At 45.0% G+C, this 21,886-nt stretch overlaps 1 protein-coding gene across 15 annotated transcripts in view; it reads left to right on the forward strand.

Moving 5' to 3' along the window:
• Positions 1-21,886, forward strand: part of KCNIP1 (potassium voltage-gated channel interacting protein 1) — a 224,240-nt gene that overhangs the window by 139,849 nt on the left and 62,505 nt on the right. The window contains exon 1 of one of the 15 annotated variants that reach the window (XM_033072992.2): positions 9,272-9,342. The exons of 12 other annotated variants lie outside the window; for them this stretch is intronic. Coding sequence is in view for 2 of the 3 variants with exons in the window: in XM_033072980.2 (XP_032928871.1) it covers positions 17,559-17,658 (100 nt within the window). In the remaining variant the exon portion in view is untranslated. Of the gene's footprint in view, positions 1-9,271; positions 9,343-17,403; positions 17,659-21,886 lie in introns of those variants that run through there. 2 more of the 15 variants (XM_033072980.2, XM_033072986.2) reach the window with 2 other exon arrangements.

The raw sequence follows: 21,886 nt of genomic DNA on the forward strand, positions 1-21,886 counted from the left end.
TCAACAGTGCTTTATTATCTCTAGTTTGAGGAGATGCTGTGCAGTGCAACTACAAGGCAAGCTCTGCCCCTCCTGTTCCTAGGGCAGGCTGAACCTGGGCTCTGCCTGCAGCTGCAGCAGCCCCAGAGCCTGCTCATGGGCTACTGCCCTGTGTAATCCTCTTTCCTCTGCCAGGTTTGCCCCATGGCCCCAGTGGCCCCAGTGCTGTGCTCCCTCAGCTTCACCTGCCTGAGTGCAGCCAAGGTGGAGAGTGCCCTCTGCACCTTTCAGCCATCCTCCGCAGCGGCAAACTAGCCTTTGCTGTTAACTTCCGGCACCAAAAATGGCAAAAGCTTTACAAGGAAATAAGTAAAAGCAATTCTGTGCTTTAAAAAGTACTAAAGTCTTACTTTTTAGGTGTCAGCTCCTTTTGTTAAAAGAAGTTTCACTCCTTAATCAAATCCCTTCTGGAAACCCATTTATTGTGAAGCTGACAAATGCTAATTGCATATATCATGTCGTTTCCTTTCCAGCTTACAGGGAATGTGATTTACATCTAGCTCTGAGATCTCCTACTGTGTGGGTGTCTTCTCTGATGGGGTTTTTTTAGCACTCTTTATTTGGTAAATGCAGGGAGGCACAGCACCCTCTTCTCCCTCCTAAAGTGCCAGCCATATTGTCAGCAGGGAACTGTCAAACCTTTTGTGTTTTACTGTTCCAATGGTATTCTGGAACCTGCCCACCAGATATTTTGGTTTTCTAGTGACATTTGAATAACCCACTCTGCATTTTCTTGCTTAATTCTTTGGCTAATGCTTCAAAAGAAAATCCTCAAGACTGTGCAACAGTTTAGCATCCTGTGCTTGGTGATAATACTTATATGTCACAGATCACTTGGTCTGAACAGCAGAAAGCAGTATCCTTCAAAAGCAACTGCTTGTCTCTAACAAGGCTACATCTATGGCTTTATGCTGTGGAAAAATAATGCACAGAAAAAATATTTTTCTTTATTGTCAGGGGCATAAACAAGTGTGAGTTTCAGGGAACAGAGAGGCACTTCGGGCTAGTAACTAAACATTTGTGCTCAGTAACATCATAGGATCCAGCAAAGGATGGGAGTTAACATGGTGAACATAGTATGGGAAGGTGGAGAGACTCACTTTGTCCCTCTTGAGTTCATATGGCACCTGAACAGGATGTGTTTTGTTATGCCAGACAGGCAGGATGGGAAGATTTCTGCCTCGTGGGGCAAATTATTTCTCCATGGAGTAAATCTCAGCTCTGAGATGATGCTGTACAGGCAAGATTTTAGTAAACGTTTTGAAAAGCATTTGAAGGTGTCGGGAGCCTAAATTCTCATGGCAGATTTTACCCAGTCTTTGCAGTCAGTCTTGTGCCATTTCTGTCTGCAGCCCCATGTAAAAGCTGCCACTGCTAAAAGCATTTTTCAGGATGTGCAGCAGTGGTCTGAGCTGCAAGGGCAACCCAAGGCAGTGGCTGTGCTGGTACACACAGGGACTCTGAGAGGCGTTTGGCTTGGTAGATTTGACTTGCCACTGGGAAATTCAATCTGCTTTTGGAGAAGACAGACATTGGGTGGGCTGGAGCCATATAAAATCTGAGACAGCGTGTTCTTGTGTGGCTCATAATTCTCAGTCTCTGTTATATTTCCTAACAGGAGAAACAGTAGGTGGTGAACGGAAAAGACTTTTAAGACTATGCCTGATGATGTAAAATTAATCAGGTTTGTAAGGCCCAACACAAACAGCTCTTTAACTGCACTCAGCTGGTGAAATGCAAATACAAAATGGAAATGGAAAAATGTACAGCAGCTCTAACCCACTCTTCTCCTCAAACAGCAAAACCTCTGTTTTCCCTCACCAACAGCACCAAGCTCCAGCAGTATCAAAACCACAGAGAACTTGAATAAAATGAAGCATTTTAAGGGTGTTTAAGTGTGTGAAAATTACTGCCCTCCCAGGAGCTGCAGCGCTGTGCTTCCTGCAGCCTGACTGTTGGTGAGTCTGGATAGTACAGCAGTGGTCTAAAATATTTGAGATGAGCTGGCAAAAGGGAATTTCTGTTGTGTAGATGCCTTTGTGCTGCTCCTCATGGATGCAGTCGGCAGCTTGAGCGGCGCTGGGTGCTGCTGACCTCCTCTGGCAAAACTCAGCAGACACCAAGGGAAGGTCTGGCTTCAGCAGGGAGCCTGGATTTGTCTCACTGTGGGAGTTAACACTGATAAAGCTGATAAAAAAAATCTGTGATTCCCAGAGATGTGAAAAAGTGAACTCCTGGTGCTGAGAGGGTGCCCTGCCTTCTCCAGGAAAGGTGATGTTTTAAAAGGGGTAAGGCTTTTCCACACATGAATTAGGCTATTCTCAATTTTAATGTAATTTTAAATGTCAGGATTTCTAGTTTCTTCTCAAGTTATCTCAATCAATAATTTTACCCCTCCTGGGAAGGAACAGTTTCAAGAACAACCATGCATGCAACTTACAGAAAAGTAAAAGGCTAAATTACTGGAACAACTTTATAAAATACTCTGTGTGCCTAAGTATTTTTATACTTTTCTATTTTCTTTGCTTCTCTTCTGTGTGAGAAAGATGTTTATGTGTTAATCACATGCATCTTTTTTTTCATGTGAAAAATGTCACTTATGAACTACTCTGAGCCCTTCCTTGCCCCATAACGCAACTTCTAGTCTGGAAAATGAGGAAACCTGCTTCTTCTAGTCCATGTCTAGATTGGGTTAACTTTACCTTACCTATTGTGCTAAAGTTCGCATCCATACAGCTCCCCGGGTCAGAAGATCTACAGTACAGGTTTTCTATCCCATGAAAGAATAATCTCCATGGAAAGACATGGAGTTGAACATGTTACTTTATCTTTTTGGGAATGTTCTGTCTTGGCTGCAGTTTTTGTCTATATGTAATATTAGAATAATGGTGATTTGGACAAAACCACTCTTCTGCAGGAGTGAGGTCTCAGGATGCAGAGAGAAATCTGCTCCTTTGGAAGAGGCCAGATCACTTGGCTTTATTCTCACACTTTTTGGTTACCAGTGTCTGTAGGTGATTGTATGGATGTAGTCTTGCTACAACTGTGGCCTGGCATCTATAAGGTCAAAATAAGAGGTTTTGTAAGACATACACATTGCTTAGGAAGTGACAGAAGGAGGCAGTGTGGCACAGGTTCTCAACCCACCCAGGTGTCCAAGGAGCAGTGCTGGTGTCAGGCCACGCTCTCAGGATATCCCATGTTTTAAGGAGCACAGCTTCACACAGACTTAATGGTCCCATGCAGTCACAGGGATGAGAGTCAACTCCTGGGAATAATCCAAACCATGAGTTTTGTTCTCACTGCCCAGGCCGGACCTCCTATTCTCCCTACCACTGGAGTGAGACAACTCCAGTCCAATGTTTTAGTGATAAGGGCTCTATCTAGCCTCATGCTTCAGCTGCACAGGACCAGCAATCAGAGAGAAACCCTCTGTGCTAGCTCTGGGACGACCTTCCCTGACTCTTCCTTCCCAGTAAGGCCACTGTTGTGTCCTGCTGCAGGAACCTGCCCATGGATCACAACCTGCTAGTATCAGCTCCTGTTACAGGTGTATTTGCTTTCCCTTCCCAAAATCCTGGCATTGGTACAAGTGACCCTGTGGTAGGATGGAGACTGGGGACACATGTTTGGGAAGGAGTGTTGGGCTTCTGAACCAGCCCATTTCCTGTCAGCCACTGGCAGAACAATTAGAATTGCCTTGCTGTTACGGGGCACCTTTGTTGCTTTCCTTTGGGATTAAGCACATTTCTCTGCCTGATGTTAATTGCTGTTGAAGCAATAATTTCACTTGCTCAAACCCTTGTCAAATTCCTGACATTAAAATTTTAAGTTATAATTAAGAGGAAATAAAGAAATTGTACGATGTCTCTCATAGCCTCATTGTTTCATGCTGATTAATTTTGCTGCAAACATCTTATTGAAGCTGCTGAGCTGAGAGGAGCCAAGGTTAGGTCTTAGCCTCTGTCCTTTGCTCCCCAGGAGCCTACTGCCCTTCTCAGCATAAGAAATTACATTGGATACTTTTGAAAAAATGTGGTTTCGTTTTGAACTTGTTTTACATTCTGCACTGAACAAAGCACCCACCCTCTCTACTCCCTCAACCTGGCTTTGCCAAGGAGGTGTCAGAGATGCTTCAACAGGGGGGAAATGGTGGAAGATGTAAAAATCTGCACATTAGTGTTCTTGATGGCCAGTTCTTCACATCTCTATAAATGTTTACAACTCCATAGCACAGCACAAGTGAAAATTGAATTTTTATCAGCTGATTAGGAGATGAAAACAAATTGTGGTTACTGAGGTTTACTGTGTAAACCTGAGGAACATGAAATGGGAGATTAATGGGATCTTGGCTTTGGCTTATTCAGCCTCTGCTGAGGGTTATAAATCCAGAGCTTATGGAAAGGAACTGTTTGCTAATAGGTAAACTTTAAAATAATGTACACATAGAAAAAGATAAGTATGAAGAGTTCTGTCTAGTGTTATCCGTGTCTGAAGCTACATTGGGCATTTTTTGTTCTTGGAGGAAAGCTAAAGTTCAGTCTGAATTATACAGCACTTTGCTGTCTGGTAATGGAGGTGGTATATTATGACACACTTCATTTTTTTAATTGCTGACTTGAATTTACATCTGTTTACTGAGACGCTAAAATGAAATGAGGATAGTAATTTAAAAAAAAATACTATAGCAGATTTGGTCAAAGCAGTTGGGTAGTGGAAATAGGTTTTGTGGATTTAGATGAAGCAAAAATTTTTCTTCTTTTCATGAAATTTTTGCTGCCTACAAAATGTCCCATTAGAATCCTTCCTTTTTGTAAGAGTAAGTGAAATTGCTTTTATGTGTATTTCCCTACTGGATTTATTTTGCCTCAGGACATCACCATCAATTAGAGGTATCGTGATGTAATTTTAACTCCAGGGCACATGCTGTTAATGTATAACTTATTTCATTACACCACACTAGAAAAAGCTTCTGCTTTAAGATAAATCACAAAGAATTCTCACATATCAGCATCTGAAGATCTGGAGGATGCAATATGGAGATTAGAAAATAACTGTCAATTTGTTGATTCTGAGAAAATCTGTAAATAGGTAAATAATCTTGTTAGGACAGCTCTTTAAAACATCATCATTATTGCTGCTCTCCCAGGCCTGGCCAATACTGGTCATCAGTGCAGGAAGAGATAGCACCAGGAAGAATTGAACCTGGGCTCATCATGAGCCTCTGACCCCTCGTGTAGTACTGTGGTGCCTTGCTGAGGCAGTCAAATCCTGCAAATAACATTCCCTTAAATTGCTCTGCAAATTTGAAATTACTCTTGAGGTCTTGAAGGTTTTTGTATAAGCTAAGCCATTCTTCATGGATTCTTGATCTCCATAAATTAGTCTGCAGCTCAAGAGAGCACTTCATTAGTGCCTCAATCACACATTTTTCAAGTGGGATGTTTTCAGTGCAAATTTCGTGGATTCAAAGAGTTGTGTTTGATTAAGTTACAGCAAAACTCTTCAGTGAGATTGCTGAAAATATGTAGTCTTAAAAACAGGCAGGCCCTGCTGGAAAGCTCTGTGCTTTCCATGTGTTTCACTTTGGCTTCTGCCTGGTGTGACTATGCTGAGCCCATCCCATGCTTCTCTCTGCCTCTGCTGAGGCACACTGGTGTGTGTGTGTTGAGGATTGGACCATAAGTACAAGTTTCTGTAGGAAGAAAGGCAAGGTTTTTCAAAGACTCTGCATACAAAGAGCAAAATAATGTTAATGTAGAGTTGCCTAAATACAGTAATTTCACGACCATAAGGTGCACCAGACTATAAGGCGCACCCCCCCGGATTCGGCAAAATTCGCAACTTTGTAGATCATATAAGGCGCACCGGACTATAAGGCGCACTTTTTTTTTGCAGCGAGGCCCCGCCCCCAGCTCACCCCGTGCGGTTGCTGGCCGGGGGCCGCCTCAACCCGGCAGCCATTGGCCCCCGGGCCCGCCTCCACCCGGTAGGGGAGGTGCCACGAGCCACCGGGCCACCCTGGACCCGGCAGCCATGGGCCCCCGGGACTGCCTGGACCCAGGAGCAGGGGTACCGCGGGCTCCCTAGCCCGCATTCACGCGGCAGCCATGGGCCCCCGGGACTGCCTGGACCCAGGAGCGGGGGTGCCGCGGGGCCCCTAGCCCACCTTCATCCGGTAGCCGTGAGCTCCCGGGACTGCTTCCACCTGGGAAGAGGGGTGCCGCGGCCCCCCTAACCCACATTCACGTGGCAGCCATGGTTCCCTGGGACTGCCTGGACCCAGGAGCGGGTGTGCCACCAGCCCCCTAGCCCGCCTTCATCCGGCAGCCGTGGGCTCCCGGGGCTGCCTGGACCCAGGAGCGGGGGTGCCGCGGGGCCCCTAGCCTACCTTCATCTGGCAGCCATGGGCTACCGGGACTGCTTCCACCCGGGAAGGGGGGTGCCGCAGCCCCCCTAGCCCACATTCACGCGGTAGCCATGGCTCCCCGGGACTGCCTGGACCCAGGAGCGGGGGTGCTGCCGGCCCCCTAGCCCACCTTCATCCAGCAGTCATGGTCTCCCTGGACTGCCTGGACTCGGGAAGGCAGGTGCCGCGGCCCCCCTAGCCCACATTCACCTGGCAGCCATGGGGCCCCGGGACTGCCTGGACTGGAGAGGGGCAGTGCCTCGGGCCCCCTGGCCCGCCTCCACCCGGCAGGGGCAGTACTGCGGGCCTCCGGGCCCGCCCCCAGCCGGCTGCTGTGGCACTTCCGGCTCCCCCCACAGCTCTCAGTTCACACTTCCGGTTTCGCAAATTTCGCCACTTTGTACATCAGATAAGGCGCACCGGACTATAAGGCACACTTCCGGGTTCGAGGGAAAATTTTAGTCAAAAGGGTGCGCCTTATAGTCGTGAAATTACTGTAGTCCCTTCGAAATTTTGAGTGTTAATGTGCCAAGTCAGTAAAGCACAAATTTGGTTCATTTATGCAGCAGGAAAGGAGAAGAATTCCTCATAACCTAACTTAAACTCACACCGTGATCACCATTCTTTTCTTTCCTCCCGCTGTTCTCATTCCCTGCAGCTGTGGGCTGCCAGGGGGCACGGTGTGTGGACTCCTGTGTGTGTGACACGGTGACAGCAGGTGGCAGCAGGATCCCACTGGCTCCCGGCATCAACCCATCCCCAGGGCACGGGCTGGGAGCCCCAGCAACCCGGGCAGGTGCGGGCGGAGCGGTGAGAGCTGCAGGGACACCTGTGCTGCACAGCTCGACCTTGCACGGGGACACTGGAATGTGCGGTGTTCCCGATGGGAACATGCCGTGTTCCTGATGGGAATGTGCGGTGTTCCTGATGGGAATGTGGGGTGTTCCTGATAGGAATGTGCGGTGTTCCCGATGGAATGTGCGGTGTTCCTGATGGGAACGGGAGGTGCTCCCGATGGGAATGTGTGGTGTTCCCGCTGGGAATGTGTGTTGTTCCCCATGGAATGTGCGGTGTTCCCGATGGAATGTACGGTGTTCCCGATGGGAACAGGAGGTGTTCCCACTGGGAATTTGCGGTGTTCCCACTGGGAATGTGTGTTGTTCCCCATGGATATGTGCGGTGTTCCCCATGGATATGTGCGGTGTTCCCCATGGATATGTGCGGCGTTCCTGATGGGAACGAGAGGTGTTCCCGATGGGAATGTGCGGTGTTCCTGATGGGAACGGGAGGTGTTCCCGATGGGAATGTGCGGTGTTCCCGATGGGAATGTGTGGTGTTCTCGCTAGGAATGTGCGGTGTTCCCCATGGTTATGTGCAGTGTTCCCAATGGAATGTGCGGTGTTCCCCATGGATATGTGCAGTGTTCCCCATGGATATGTGCGGTGTTCCCGATGGAATGTGTGGTGTTCCCCATGGTTATGTGTGGTGTTTCCCATGGTTATGTGCGGTATTCTCCCTGGTTATGTGCGGTGTTCCCGATGGATACGCGCAGTGTTCCCCATGGATATGTGTGGTGTTCCCCATGGTTATGTGCGGTGCTCCCCATGGATATGTGCCGTGTTCCCGATGGTTCTGGCTGCCTCGAGCGCTGGACACCGCCCGCTGCTGCTGTCACGGCGCACGGGAACGGAGTTTGGAGGCAGCAGCACCCCCGGGCACAGCCTGGCTGCGGCTCTGTGCTTTTGTCACCTGCAGGGCACTGGTGCCACTAGGTGGGGATAGAGCCTTCAGGCTGAAGGCAGACAAGTGCCACAAACCAGGGCAGTAATCTACTGCCTTTGCTGTGTCACCTGCAGAGTGGAGAGGGGAGAGCCTGCTGTGGGATTGTCACTCTGGGCGTGGGACTGTCCCCTGGAAAGAGGAGGGGCTCTGTGTGGGACCATTTGTCCCATTTCCACCCTTGGAATTGATGCAGAATCATTCAGTGCTGTAGAGTCTAACTCACCTCAGTGCATTGGGCAGCCAGTGGGGTTAGAAATCTGGGAAACTCAGATATTTCCCAGAGGTGGGATATTTCAGTTGGAATGGTAGCCTGCCACCCAGCGTGGGAGAGAGTCTTGTCATGCTGATTATCAAACCACCATTAATAAATTAACTGTCTTTTGGCAAATGGAGAAAATGTTTCACTCAAATATTTTTCACCCAAATCTCATTCTGTAATAAAAACTGCTGGGAGACTGATGTGAAGACTTTGTTATAAAAGCTCACCTGACTCCAGCTGATAGTTGGGATCCACGCACTTACTTCCATGGTAGGAACAGAAGTTCACTATGTGGATGGTGCATTTTGACCTTTCTTCTACTTAAAAGGTCAATGAAAAGTGTACAAACCCCATCTTTTCCAGTCTGCTCGGCCTTGGAATCCGTCATGCTGTTTTACACAATGCTGAAATCTGTTGCATTGTAAAGCAGCTGTGGAAGGGAATGCTGGGGTTGGGGACAAGGCTCACTGAACAGACAGAACAGTACTTTGTAATAAGAAAGACAACAGATATTATTTTCTGCGCTTTTGCAGTGCAACCTTTTTGTAATTACATTATCAGGTTAAAATAAAGCTCTTTTAATTATTTAAGGACTAGGAAAAAAACACAGTTAAATAAATTATTCATCATGCTACAAATAGTTATTTTAATTCTAACTATTGTGACATTTTTCTGGGAACCATTATTTATTTGCACTCCTCAGTGAGAGTTTTATTAAGTTTGAAGTTGTAATTCCAGATTTGTATGTTGTTTTCTTGCAGGTAAGTCTGGATTAGTCTGTTTGAACTGTGCAGTTTGGGAATGTAAGTGAAAAAAGTAAGCCTTCTTCAAGCTGTCCCAGCCTGTTAACAAGGTCAGAGTATTTTTCTTTTTTGAGATCTAATACTGTAAATTAAAACTAAAATAGAATGGATACTGTAATTGCAGATTGCTATGGCTGTGAGACACAATGGGATCTTTATGTCAACTGTGAATGCCACAGAACAAATATGTGTACTGAGAACTACAGTAGTTTCACGAATACAAGCCGCACGGATTATAAGCCGCACCCCCGGTGCCTCGATAATGTTGCTGTCTTTGTCAATAGATAAGCCGCACCCCGAATATTAGCCGCACTTTCGTTCGTCGCGAGAATCCGTGCGCAGCTTTCACAAATTGGCCAATTAGTAACAGGATCGCGGCATAGTGGGCTTTACTGGCTCGGGGCGGGGCCAGGAAGGCTCAGCCCGCTCATGGTTGCCGACGGGGCCGGGTGGCCCAGCTCAGCGCCACGGCTCGGCGGGGCTGGCCGGGTGGTGCTGCCGCCGCCGCCGGGCTCGCTGGCCCCCCTCTCCCGTCAGCACCGCCCCGCTGCCGCGTTCGCTCGCCCGGTTGGCAGGGCTGCCGCCGCCGCCGGGCTCGCCGCTCGCCCCGCGCCGCGTTCGCTCGCCCCGCACCGCGTTCGCCCCGCACCGCGCCGCGTTCGCTCGCGCCGCGTTCGCTCGCGCCGCTTTCGCTCGCGCCGCGCCGCTTTTGCTCGCGCCGCTTTCGCCCCGCGCCGCGTTCGCTCGCGCCGCGTTCGCTCGCGCCGTGCCTCGCTCGCCCTGCGCCGCGCCTCGCTCGCCCCGCGCCGCGTTCACTCGCCCCGCCGGCAGGGCTGCCGCCGCCGCTGCCAGGCTCGCCGGCCGCCCCCTCCCGTCTGCACCGCCGCCGCGTTTCCTCGCCCTGACCGGCACTGCAGGCCCCCGCACCGCCGGGCTCCCCCACGCTGCTGGCCCCGATTCTGCTGGGCTTCCCCCGCTGCCAGGCAGCCCCACCCGCCGGCCTTCCTGCTTCTGCCATGCTCCCCTGCACTGCTAGCCCCAGTTCTCCCGGGCTCCCCCGCCCTGCTGGCCCGGGCTCTGCCGCCCCCCTGCCCCGCCCTGCTGGCTCAGGCTCTGCCGCCCGCCCCCCACACTGCTGGCCCCGCCTCTGCCAGGCTTTCCCACCTCTGCCGGGGCCGGCCGGGCTCCAGCTTGGCTTGGGGCTGCCGCGGGCTCTCACTTCCGTGTTGGCAGCTTTTAGAATTTTGTTAATGTATTAGCCGCCCCGGAATATTGGCCGCACTTCCGGGTTTCCACCAAAATTTTGGTCAAATTGGTGTGGCTTGTATTTGTGAAATTACTGTACTATGCAGGCTGCTGTTCCTCTGGTCGATTCTTTAACTAGGACTGGGTGGGGACAATATAAAATATTTATGTTACTGATATTTTAGAGTGTAATACAACTTTTTATACTATTTTTTGTTGATAATTTAGTTGGCTTCTCTAGTTACGACAATTTCCAGATATAAAACTTATAGTACCTTCACTTGAACAGGGCCAAGTTAACAGGTCATCCTCTGAAAAGCTTACTTTGTGGATCTTTCAGAGCTGATGAACTTCTGTTAATCACCTGGCAACAGGACCTTGCTAGAAGTCAATAAAATGCTGTTACTGGCATGCTGTGCTTCCCACCTAACCCATGCTCTGTAGGAACTGCTGCGAGCAGCCAGAGTGCTTCCCTTGCAAACTCCAGGCACTGGAATGAGGAGCTCCATTCAGACAGTGGCACGTTTGTTGTACCAGAGTTGAAAATTATTTCCTTTGAAATTTTCTTCCTCTTTTTCTTTTCTCCTCCCGTTATCTCCAGGAACAATTACCTTCACATCCTGGTGTTGCCTCTGTAAATCAAACTGTGGCTTCTTTTGAAATCCATACTGTCACGGATTCTCTTGTCCTAATCTATGATTCCTGTACCAGTAACAAAAAAACTTTGAGCAATATTTCTGTATACCCATGTTGTGGTATGTCTTCAGATCATTGCTATTATACTGTGAATTGCAGGACAGATATTGAAGATGAATATACAGAAAATGGTACACAAGGCATGTTATCTTGCAGTCATTTGGGAGTTTTAAAAAGCTTCACTATCCAAATACATTTTTTTTTAATATTTCAAGTAGACATAGCACAAGCTACTGTCTGTCCTCAGATTATTGATTAATTCTTCACTACTCTAAATTTTGTGCGTTTGGTTATGTTTCAATTACTATTCAGATCTGCCAGCAAAATGTTATATGAATGCTGACAAACTTCTTATGCTTGGCTTTTCCCATTTCCTTTTTTCCTTCCCATTTTCTCCTTTTCCCTTTCCTTTTTCTCTTTCCCTTTCCCCTTCTGTTGACTGATGTTAGGATGGTTTTTATCAACTGAGAAAAGAAGTCATGTTCTTTGCAGCTCTATCACCACTACCCTTTTGAGCATGACATATCAAGGGACTATTTTCCCCAGGCTAGTGAGTGCCTCCCTTCTGAAGTGAGTGAAGCTGAGTGAGGTCAGCAAAATGTTTAACTGGATTCACATATGCTACATTTCCGTCTCTTACTTTTTTCTCCTGAAAGATGACAATGGCTTTGGTCATGCTCACCTGTCTGTTTGGACATCCTAGACATAACAACCTCAATACACATTTACATGCACTTTTGAACAGTGTTCCACTCTTATAACCAGTTTTATAATTCAGCTTGCATCCTGAATTTGCTTCAGACCATGACATTCACCACAGAAGTTTTACTACTTTACTTTAAGGTTATTCCTTTGAAGCCTTTTGATTCCAACTATGCATTTTTGGCTTTTGAAATCAGTTTGGTTTCCAAAACCCAACTGAGCAGACTCTTTTCCTCTGCAACAATTACCAGCCTCTAATACTTCTGTGTACCATTGACTCTGTCATGACATGATAGTTCTGTGCCTTTTTAAATGTGCTGTACTGAGCTCATGCCTTAGGTACCTGGCTGTGTTCCCCCTCCACATTCCTTAGATCACTCATCAGCCTTGGCTTGGAGAGTTTTGCACGAGGACCAGTTTCCACACTCCTTGAACAATTTATTCACTGCCTCCAAGGGTGGTAAGCATCACTTTGAAGCAGGCACACTGCACTGTCATAAACATGCTGTAGTGTAACAAGGTTGTGTGGTGCATTTTAAGGAACTCTGGAACTACTGGTGTCAGAGGGGTTGAATGTGAAAGTACCATTCATCATATCTCATTGCCGTGAAAAGCAGACTTGTATTTCAGTATTTCTGTTTGAAATGTATGAATGCCTCTCTCAAAGGTTTAGATGTAAGTATGAATACTGTAAAAAAGTAATAAAGTCTTTAAAATAGACATCTAATGTAGCCAAAGTTATAAGCAGTATTATGGAAAGAAGCTCAAATTTAAAGAAACATACAAAAAATAACTTCCTGTTGATCCATTGAAGCTGAAATTGGTATTCAGTTCACATGGTCCTTCCACTGGGTGCAGAAAAGATGATGAGGATTTAGGAGAGAAATGAAGAGGGAATGCTTTTGAAAATGCTGTCCATAAATAGCCAGCATCTGCCCCAGTATCTGTCTCAGAACTTTGCACCATGAAAGATTTTGTGAGGTTTTAGAAATTAATTTTTAATTACATTCTTACTGCATACTTTTGTATGACCCCATTAGAGAAAAAATTATATTGTTCTGTGTGAATTTTATTAATGGAATAAATTGGCCCAAAATTAATCTTTATCAGCAATTGAGAAAATACTGAGAACATTAAAGAAAATATTGAAAGAGCTGGAACTGACACATTTGCCTTAACAGAACTGTATTTTAAAAGGATGTGCACGCGAGGAATTCAAGGCATAATGAAGCCTCCTACACACACCATGGAATAAAATATTTATACTGTAATCATGCTATTAATAAAATGATGGCTCAGCCAGCGTCTACTGCAACAAAACTCAACTGAGAGCCTGATTACTGTCTAGAATGGGTAAAGCAATGTAAGAGCTGAAGAACAGAATCATGTGGACTAACTTGGGAATCCCTGTTCTGATTTAGCTGTCCAGTTGTGTAATACCCTGACTTTTAGAAAAGTCTCCCCTGGCAGCTGGCACTGTCTTCCATTTTGGTGTGCAGTGAAGGGCTGGGGAGCAGAGGGAAGGTCTGCAGCCCTGCTGTGCTGCTGTCATCCCTAGTGGATCCTGTGAGTGCTTAGAGGGGTTCTGCAGCCATCTCCTTGTTTCCAGTTATTGTCAAAGCTAATTCTAAGATCACCAGGAATGGCTGGACTTGATCAGAGCGGGGCAATCTCAGGGGCTTTGCTGTCAGTTGCTACCCTTGTCAGAGTGCTGCTGTGGTACCAAACTGGTCATCTTCTCCTCTTTTGGTTTGGTCCAGTTTCCAAGGTTTAAAGGAAAAGATAAAAACCCAGAAGGTTTTTGTAGGGGCAAAATGACAGGTAGAAATGAGAGGAACAGTTCATCTGCACTGTGAATGACACTGTGGGGCCAAATCTTAGATGTGCCCTTAAGGGTAGCTGTACAGGAAAGCTTAACTAAGAGATACTGCTTGGTGCTTTTCCTGTGGCTGTCATGACTCCCACTTTCTGATGCATGTGTGAGTTCACTTTGAGATCTCTCCTGGTTTGCTGGGAGCAGAAGGGAGGTGTTGCTCACAAGTGAGGTGATGGCACTGGCACAAGCCATTTATCTGTGTGGTCCCCAGCATTTTGCCCAGCACGTTACGTGTCAAAGGCATCTTGATGCCCAGTTCTGCAGCAGTTCAAACTTTATCCGGTGTCAGAGTATGCCATGCACCCAACCTTCCTCCTTGGACAGAGAGGAGGAAAATGGGCGGCAGTGCCCCTACTGCTCTTCATGTGCAGGGCTGAATTCGATAGTGGTAGGTGGATATTCTCCTCCCAGAACACTCCTGTGTTTCTTTGTTGACAGGAATGGTTTCCTGCACAGTGGATTGCTCAGGCTCAAAAAAGAAAAACTGAAAATTATATTTAGAGTTTGTTACAAATATGATCTATTGCTGTAAGAAGGTTACAGCAGGAAACACACAGCCTGCAGCTTTTTTCTGTTGCCTTACCCAGGCTAAATAAGTTTTGATTGGATTTTATTGGAGTAGGTTCTCTTTTCTCTCTCTGTCCCCGTCTCAACCCAAAGACACTGTTACTGATAGATGGGCTGGTCAGAGAATAGTTGGGAAGTGCTCTAGGTTTAAAAAATTGTTCTTTTTTGCCTGAAAAAAAAGAGGAACCCTCATGTAGCCTCCAGGAATTGGTGTGCAGAGTAGCCAATAACTCAGTAACAGAAGTGTCACAAGGGGAAGACAGAGTCTGTTGAAGTCCCTTGTCTGCTTTCCCGGGCTGGGAAAGGTCCCCTGACTGGACCTGTGTGCAGAGCAAGGGCATTTCTCTGCCCCACGTGGGATAAAGCAGAACCTGGATTTTACCTCTTGAATCCAAACAGGGAGAGTCACAGAATTATAGAATGGTTCAGGTTGAAAGGGGACTTTAAAGGGCATGTAGTTCCAGACTCCCTGCCACGGCAGGGACACCTCCCACTGTCCCAGGCTGCTCCAATCCCAATGTCTAGCCTGGCCTGGTCCTGCCAGGGATCCAGGGGCAGCCGCAGCTACTCTGGGCACCCTGTGCCAGCCCTGCCCACCCTCACAGGCAACAATTTGTTCCTAATATCTAACCTGAACCTACTCTCAGTTTGAACCTATTCCCTCTTTGTTCTGTAAGCCCAGGCTTTTGCAAACAGTCTTGCCCCATATTTTGTGTAAGTTTCCTTCAGGCACTGGAACACCACAATTAGGTCTCTGAAGCCTTCTCTTTTCTAGGATGGACAATCCCAATTCTCTCATCCTTTCCTCATAGCCTTTCCTCTGAGGAAGGGAGGATGCCTTGGCCTGTCAAAGAACTAGGCTACTCTGGAAATGCAGTTTTCTTTAAAAAAAGAAAAAAAATTCAATTTCTGTGGAACGTTTTATTTTCTACAAAATAGATCTCTTAACAAGAAAAAGAAACATACATATTAATTGGTTATGTTGGTGGATCAACTGAGAGCAGCAGTAATCCAGAAAAGAGGTAACAAATGACTGTGAGAAATCTCCTTTCCCAAACAGAAATAAAATTAATTTTCAATGCTTATTGGCATCACCCAGCTCATTTCATTTTTAGTAGGAGCAGAGATTTTAAACCTGACCAAAAATAAGATTAGTTACTTTCTTCTTTTTACCCTCTGTCCCAATGCATTTCCATCAGGTAGTGTTTCTTTCTTTTGTTTTGTGTACTCAACCATTGTTTATTGCTCTAAATTATAGTAATTTACGTCAGGACTGTCCCAAAGGTGGATGGATTTCCATGGTGATTGGATTTGATATTTCAGTAAATTCCTGACCTCCTCTCAGGGGTGTTCAGGCTCAGTGAGAATTTCAGTAAGGGCTGTGGGATGCTCAAGTGAAGTTCAATAATGAAGAGAAATGTATAAGATTTATTTTTGGATGGGGGTACCTGAGAAAAACTGTGGATGCTAATTATATTGATAAGGAATTTATACTTCTAAAATATTAATAAATATTAACATACTGGAATCCTCATCCAGAGAACAGCTTCTCTCAGGCCTTTAGGGACACCTTGCTGCACTGCAAAGTTTTAGTGAAGAAATTAAGAAAATAATTTACAGCTTTCAGAAGAATCTGTGGGGCCGAGCCTGCTGTGAACAGCAACACAGGGTCCACTGTGCAGCTCAGAGGGTCCCCTCTCATCACACAGACAGCCTTGGACTTGCAGCATCATCTCAGTGCTTAATGCAGCTGGACAAGTTGTCCTGGGAGACAGTAGCATAAAGCATCAGCTGAAGATAGAAGTACACAAATGGTTAAAAAAGCAGTAACTGAAACTGCAAACTGCATTTCAGGCTGTCAGAGAAGTTTTATTAATGCAGTTGCTTAATAATTACAAAAGTAATGTAAGTTCTTAGTTTTACACAGATCTATCTATCTATCTATCTATCTATCTATCTATCTATCTATCTATCTATCTATCTATCTATCTATCTCTCCCTCTCTCTCTCTCTCTCCAGGTTTGATTGTCCCGAAATGAGTTAAAAGAATGATGAGTGTACTACTTGATGTTGTGCACAGAATTCTTAGTCATTGCAGACCAAGTAATCACAATTTACCAGAACAAGTGGCCCTATTTTCCAAAGGATGCAGGGGAATTTTTGTAATTCTGTGCATGTCTGGCTGCAAATCTGGAGAGCTAAGGGAGGGTAAGTAGGAAGGACAGACAAGTCCTTGCTAATGGCTGCTGTTAGGTGGCTCCGAATAAGGTCTCTCAGAGAATCTGTTCCTAACTGTCATGTCCAAGGACTTGGAAGCAATTTCAGTGTTTCTGGGTGCTCTTGAAGGTGCCTCCTGAGCCAGGGGAGTCAGCTGCATGCAGTGCTGGCCATGGACATGCTGTGTCCCTGGTGCAGTTTGTTGTCTCTCCTTGCCAGGACAACTGTGGGAACAGCAGCTGACCTGCACCCAGGGCAGATGTTCAACATCTGCACGAGCCCCCGGAGCTGTGCAGCAGGAGGGAAAGGCTTTTGCTTCCCATAGACCCCTCAGAGTTAATCTGATTTCTCTCTAACAAGCTGCTTCTTAGAATATTTCAGATTTTACTAGGTTCCTGTAAATGTGTATGCAGTGTGGGAAAAGAAGCTACTTGAAGAACTAGCTAGCCTTTTGTAACTGTATTGCAGTCAAAAGCAAAATACAGAAATAGGGCATCTTTTTAAGGAAATGATTTTGCTTTGAGTTTTCTGAATTTACTGTCAGGCAAAGAAAGTATTTGGACATTTTCCTCTGTGTTGTTTCAGTATAAGATCCCTCTAAAGCTGTAATTCAGTGTGAAAAATTTTGCTAGGTATCAAACAGATCTGGTGGATTTTGGCTGTGACAGAGAAGAAATGCTAAACAAAGTGGTTAGTGTATATTCTGTTGCCCTAGAGACTGAAACATCTGTATCCATGCAGGCAAGTGATGCAGACATGGTAAGATTTGACTCCTTACATTCCTGTGTTCATCTGGCTGTCAATGGAAATGCTTTATGGTGCGAATATTCTGGGCTTCTTTAGCATTGTATTTATCTGGTCGTGTGGCATGTCTTGGACTAGGAGGGCTTTTTAATTAAAGTCTAACTCTGAAGTCAGGACTTTCCCTAAGAAAAGATGCTTTTACATAAATAATTTTTCAAGATGAACTTGGAGGGACTTGAAATGATTGTTGTACTGGTGATAATAGTTGGATTTGTGAAGGTGCTTGAGAATATGGGTCTCCTAGAAGACAACTTTGAAGGTAGGATATTAAGAAATAGAAAAAAAAATGTTTTATTCTGAAAGCCAGTTGCTGCAGAACCTTTTACTTTAATCTGTGAGTGCATGTGCAGCGTTTGAGTATCTGGGGAACTGAAAGGTAGCTGAAATAACATTATGTGCTTTCTTTGGGTAAATGAAATGTATTTAAATGTTTATATAGTATTGTAGCTCTCATTGCAACTCTGAAAATAAATGTGACATAAACTATTCATTGTTTATGTTTAAGATTGTTTCAAGAACTTCAATACAGATTTGTATGCCTTACTAAATTGCAGCTCACATCCCAAAGCTCTGAATGAAAGGTTTACATTTTAGTAAGTTTATCTTTATATCCTCTCAGTTTGTTCTAATTTCTAGAAATGTCATGGCTTATGTTTAGCTATTGGCTATTATTAACAGAAAATCCAAAAACCTTATTGAACTTAGTGGGATGAATGTTTCTGTTGTAATCAATTTAGCCCTCTTTCAGAATATTTATTTTTAACAGATCTGCTTGGTATTGCTCTCTATTCTCAAGTATGTTTTATGAAAACAGTGCTGATTGAAATGTAAATATGCGTTGTAGAATATCGTTTGAAGGAGCTGACTGCTAAAGATATCTTAATTCTTGTTACCTCTCTGTTTTTATAAACAATGTAATTCATGTAGAAACATGCAAATATTAAATATAAGCAGAAGGGATTAATTTTAGACAGTGAGCTCTATAAATCAAAGCATATCTGTGCAGACAGTCTCATTGTTTAAAAGGAAGAGCCAATTTACAGTGTGCCTGAATATTCCTGAATATTGAACAGCTGTTTTTTTTTAGAAACTTGCGAGTCATTTTTCATGGTAAGCAAGAAATACACAGTTGTTAAAATAACCTTCAGCTACCACGGATAGAGAACAATTATTCCTTTCTGCTTCAGAGCTCATGACAACCTGGAAGAGGTGAGCTTGCTGACCTCTTATTAATTACCTGCCAACATTTGGTACAAGGCTTGAAGAGTCTTGAAGATTAGTAGCAAGTACTGTAAATGGAGAGAAAAAGTTATAGAACTTTCGGTTCATTGATTTGTGTGCTTTATTTTAGTTCTCATGGATGTGTTTGTTTTTCCTACTTCCTGCTGCTTTGAGCATTTTTCTTAACTTTTATGTTTGCATGAATTAAGAGGTACCTGGTGATGACTGATGCAAAGCATTTTGAAGCTGGGGCAGTAATGCAGATTGCATAGCAAGTGCTTTACCTACCAGCTCTGACTTTGCCAGGGCTATTGAAATGATCAAATGTGCAAGCAAGACAGAGTGACAATAGAAAAATCCATTTATTCTGGCTTTGTGAGTCTTCAGATGTCTGTGTGCTCCTGTCACAGAGAGGTGTTAGACGGTCCCTGATGTACAGGTAATTTCCTGCCTCCAGCTCTAGCGAAGTCCATTCTGAATTGGTCCATCTGGGCATCTGGATTTTTTTGAATCCTTTCATTGTCTGCCTGAATGCACCTAAGGGCAGATACTATTTAACATCTTGGTTAAATAAAGCATTGAAGAAGGAAGCTTTAGGAGAGGGAATTTCATGGATTTGGGTAGCTGTTCCTTCCCAGTGCCCAGTCTCCAGTGTACCTGTGAGCTGTACTCACATCATGAGGGGGGAGTGGCACATTGCTGACTCCTAAGGAGAGGGAAAGTTTGGGAATATTTGAATGATTCAGAACAAATTGTCATAATGTCTAGCTGTAATTCTGAATTCTGAAATTTACATTAAAATACTGTGAATTATGCTGAAAAAGAGATGAGGTTAACTTCACATTAATATGTTAGAACTTCAGGTGAAGCTGGCATTCAGACTCTGTAGTTTGAACCTGTACACAATTATGGCTTCATTACAGCTGCTTCTCCATGTACACCCTTTGTAAGAAATACAGCATACACATATTTTGTGAAGCTCTGGTCCTTGTGAGATCTGCTGCTTGCTTTGCTGTAATGGTGAGATAAATGAGGTTGCCTCTTAATAATTTCCAGCAGGGACTATTGACTGTTTGTTACAATAGGTTAGTTCTTAACACTCACATGTTGGTTGTTATACAAAGAAATATACTTAATATTCTAGTGAGAAAAAAGTTGAGATACTTTTAACTTCCATTATTTTAATAGTACTGCATAATGCTATAGGATTCACAGGGCATGATGCTCCGTTGGAATCTGCACTGGCAGTACAGTGTAAATTCCATAAGTGTATGTTATCTTAAGAAGAAACAAATTTCTGTTGCCAGACTTCACTGAGCAAAGAGAAAACAGATATCGAGTTAAACATGGAGCTGTAAGAAAGGTGAACCTCAAGCACAGCATATGGAGTGCTAGCCAGCAATAGCTGAGACAGCTGGACCTTGCTTTGGGCCTGGATAACTCCTAACTGTACTTTCAGTTTCCACAGACTCTTGTGGACTTTGTTTATACTGAACAGCTTACAAAAGTAAACCGCTGGCAAACTGTGTGTTGAAACCATTGTAATTATCATTCAAACTCACCAGTACTTTCTACAGAGAGACTTTCAAAGTGACTTACTAGTATAGAATATAAAATCTATACATTTTTAAGTGGAGGAGGATGACTCAAATTATCATGGGCAGAAACAGGCAAAACTTCTTGAAATTCTGCACCCTTCCAGTTAGTCATAACCAGTCAGTAATAAATGTGCTCTCTGGAAGATCATAGTCACTAAAAGGAGGTGCTGGAGGTGGAGTTTGAGTCCTTGACTCTTGCAGGCCTCTTGCTCTTACTCTTACATTTGTGGGCACCTGGACAGGTAAGCCAGCAGAGTCTTTTGCTGCTGAGAAAGAGACTCTGTCTAAATGTCACACAGAGTACTCAAACTGATAAACTTCTTTGCAAAAACGTTAGCTCAAACCATCTGTCAGTAACTGAGCAGAGCAGAGGACATTAGAGTTTTCCTAACTCTGCTTTTGTTTCTATCTGAAACTGGTTTTGAAAAATATACTGATATTCACAATAAATCCCAAATACACCTATGCCATTTCCTATCTCCTCCACTTCTACCAAAATACAGTGGAGAACAGTGTTCAACACTGGGCTTTCCTAGGGAAAACTGCTATCTTTCAGCTTCAGCCTGAGGTATACAAGGTGCAAGATAAAGGGAAAGAGTGAAGTTTCTCTCAGAAGAAGTGCAGAATGATGAGACAATTCTCTTGACAACTATAGTTCAAATGTTCATATGCAACTCATAGTCTTAGTTTGGTTTGAACACCTGTATGTTAATTCCCATCTTGTTTTGAGAGCTACTACCATGTAATCTTGAAATTTAACTCTCTGTTCCTTGAATCTCTTACCTCCTTTTCCTCCTTTATTTTCCTGAAGTGCCTTGTTAAATCCCAGCTCCAACTCACTTCCCATCCCTTGCCTTGCTGTGGCTTGGCTGTGTGGCAGTGCATGGCTGTTGGGCAGGGGCTGCTCAGCAGGGCTGGAGGCAGAGTGGCACCACCATGGGGCGCTGATTGTGTGTGCCCAACAGGACAGAGCGTGGCAGCGCAAGCAGGGCTTCTCATACTGCAGTGCCACTTCTACACAGCAAAGCACAAGAGCCCTGCTAGGAATATACGGTCACAGAACAGATTGAAAGGCCTGAGTTTGTGTTTTCTGCTGCCCACACTCATGTTTCTCCCTTTGCTACTCCTGTTTCTGGCCCATTTGTGACTTTTTTTTTTTTTTTTTTTTTTTTTTAATTGATCATACCAATGCCCTGGAATGAGCTCAGAGAGCTATCCTTGAGTATAAAGAACTGACTCTGGATAGACTGAACCAAAACAGCAGCCTCCAGACTAACAGTGAAGACAGCTCTGTGTATGCATTCACCTTTGTGAGCTGAGAGACACCTGCTGTCCTGGGGAAGGTGTCAGAGCTGTCTGGCTGTCGCACACTTGCTGGCTGGAAAGAAGGAAGTCAGTATCAGAACTGTAATATTTTCTCTGTGTTCCCACAGCAGTCACAGCATGGCTGTGTGCTGTGTCTCTGCTCACAGGTGTTGGTGCTTGGTGCACACTGACACGTGTGGCCACAGCATGCCTGCGGGAGATGCTCCAGCTCGTGGTCAGCACCTCTGCTTTGGGCTGTACCAAGTTATCACAATTAATCTGGTACTGGGCAGTTTCAGCTGTCATTGATGAACATATTTTGAGGTGTCTGCTTCAATGTGGACTCAGGATGAGCATGTACTC

The sequence above is a fragment of the Catharus ustulatus genome, chromosome 15 (genome assembly GCF_009819885.2).
Source record: "Catharus ustulatus isolate bCatUst1 chromosome 15, bCatUst1.pri.v2, whole genome shotgun sequence".
Lineage (NCBI taxonomy): Eukaryota > Metazoa > Chordata > Aves > Passeriformes > Turdidae > Catharus > Catharus ustulatus.